The sequence below is a fragment of the Hevea brasiliensis genome, chromosome 5 (genome assembly GCF_030052815.1).
Source record: "Hevea brasiliensis isolate MT/VB/25A 57/8 chromosome 5, ASM3005281v1, whole genome shotgun sequence".
NCBI classification, from domain to species: Eukaryota; Viridiplantae; Streptophyta; class Magnoliopsida; order Malpighiales; family Euphorbiaceae; genus Hevea; species Hevea brasiliensis.
This window is the reverse complement of record NC_079497.1, coordinates 12,393,190-12,394,460: the sequence shown is the minus strand read 5'-3', so window position 1 is coordinate 12,394,460 and position 1,271 is coordinate 12,393,190. Positions and strand designations below refer to the sequence as shown.

The 1,271-nt window shown below is 45.3% G+C and overlaps 1 protein-coding gene across 1 annotated transcript; it reads right to left on the bottom strand.

Annotated features, from left to right (window-relative positions):
• Positions 1-1,271, bottom strand: LOC110665419 (protein RESPONSE TO ABA AND SALT 1-like). Its single transcript, XM_058147011.1, has one exon. It carries the CDS (start codon positions 857-859, stop codon positions 134-136), a length of 726 nt encoding a protein of 241 aa, XP_058002994.1. The 5' UTR covers positions 860-1,271; the 3' UTR covers positions 1-133.

Genomic DNA, 1,271 nt, shown 5'->3' with positions numbered 1-1,271 from the left:
TTAAAATTTAAATACATTTTTATATTTTTTTAAAATAAAAATACTTATATTTTAATTATGATATAATTAAAGCACGAAAAATAATTTTAAACTAAGAAAAGCGTAGGAAGTTAATACGCCGTGTCTCCCAATTTCATTTTGATCTCTGGCCACGCCTCTGCAACCCCAAATCCCTAATCCTGTGCTGAAGTCGAGTCACTGCCGTCAAGAATGTGACGTTTTGCACTGGATTTAGTATCTCCACCACTTTAGCCACAGTGTCCGTCCTCAACAAATCCGCCCTAGCCAACAAGGACTCCAAGGCCGATCCAAGCGTCACGATCGCCGACTGATCCCTGACTACGTCGTCATCCCCCACCCGTCCTTTCCGCCTCGTCAAATCAATCAACGGCGGCGACGCCACGCTCTCTTGAATTCTCGCCAATTCATCATTCATCATTCTCTCACTCACTCTGGTGTTCTCAATTAGCCTACTCATCCTTTGATATTGATCTTCAGACAAATTGTTGACCGAGTCATTGAGTACCCGAAAAGCGAGTGCAGGCTTGAATCCGGCGATCCAAAGGAAGCTGCGTTCGAAGGGGGTGAACCAAGTGGGAGAGAAGACAAGGAAGATATTCCGTTGAGCGACTCTGGATTTTTCTTGGTAATACTGTTCATAATGGAATAGGACTCGGCTGATCAGGTCTTCGAGATCCTCGTCTTGAGATTCGTGGCAATGTTGCTCAACAGAGAGGAGTTCGTCAAGAAAGTGTTCCTGGCGCACAAGCCATCCTTCAACAAATTGATGGAAGGAGTCAGCAGCTGCGTCGTTGGTGTCATCTCTTCCCGCTGTTCCCGTTCTTGATGCGGTTGGCATTAAAGGTACCAAAAGGACAAGCCAAGAAGAAGCAGAGAGAGAGAGATAGAAAAAAGATACACCACGCAGAGGTGCGAGAGGTGGGTAGGCAATGATGCTCAGCTCCACGACTCAGCTAGAGCGCTCTGCTTTTGCCTTGTACATACGGTAGCTCTGCAAAAGAGTGCATAATAATATCTCGCTTGGCGTGGATGCTTCGAGAGGAAGCTGATATTTATAGGACTGAGAAGAGAAGACGACAAAAAGGGATCTCAGGTGGAGATTCCGGTATTACACTCTGCCATTAACTAAGACGGCTATAAAGAAAAACCGACTCAAAAATCTGCAACTGAAACCCACAGAAAGATAGAAGTATCGGTGCAGTTTGTCTTGGAGCGAAGAAGGGCTTTGTTCGATGGGGAAACAGTGGAAT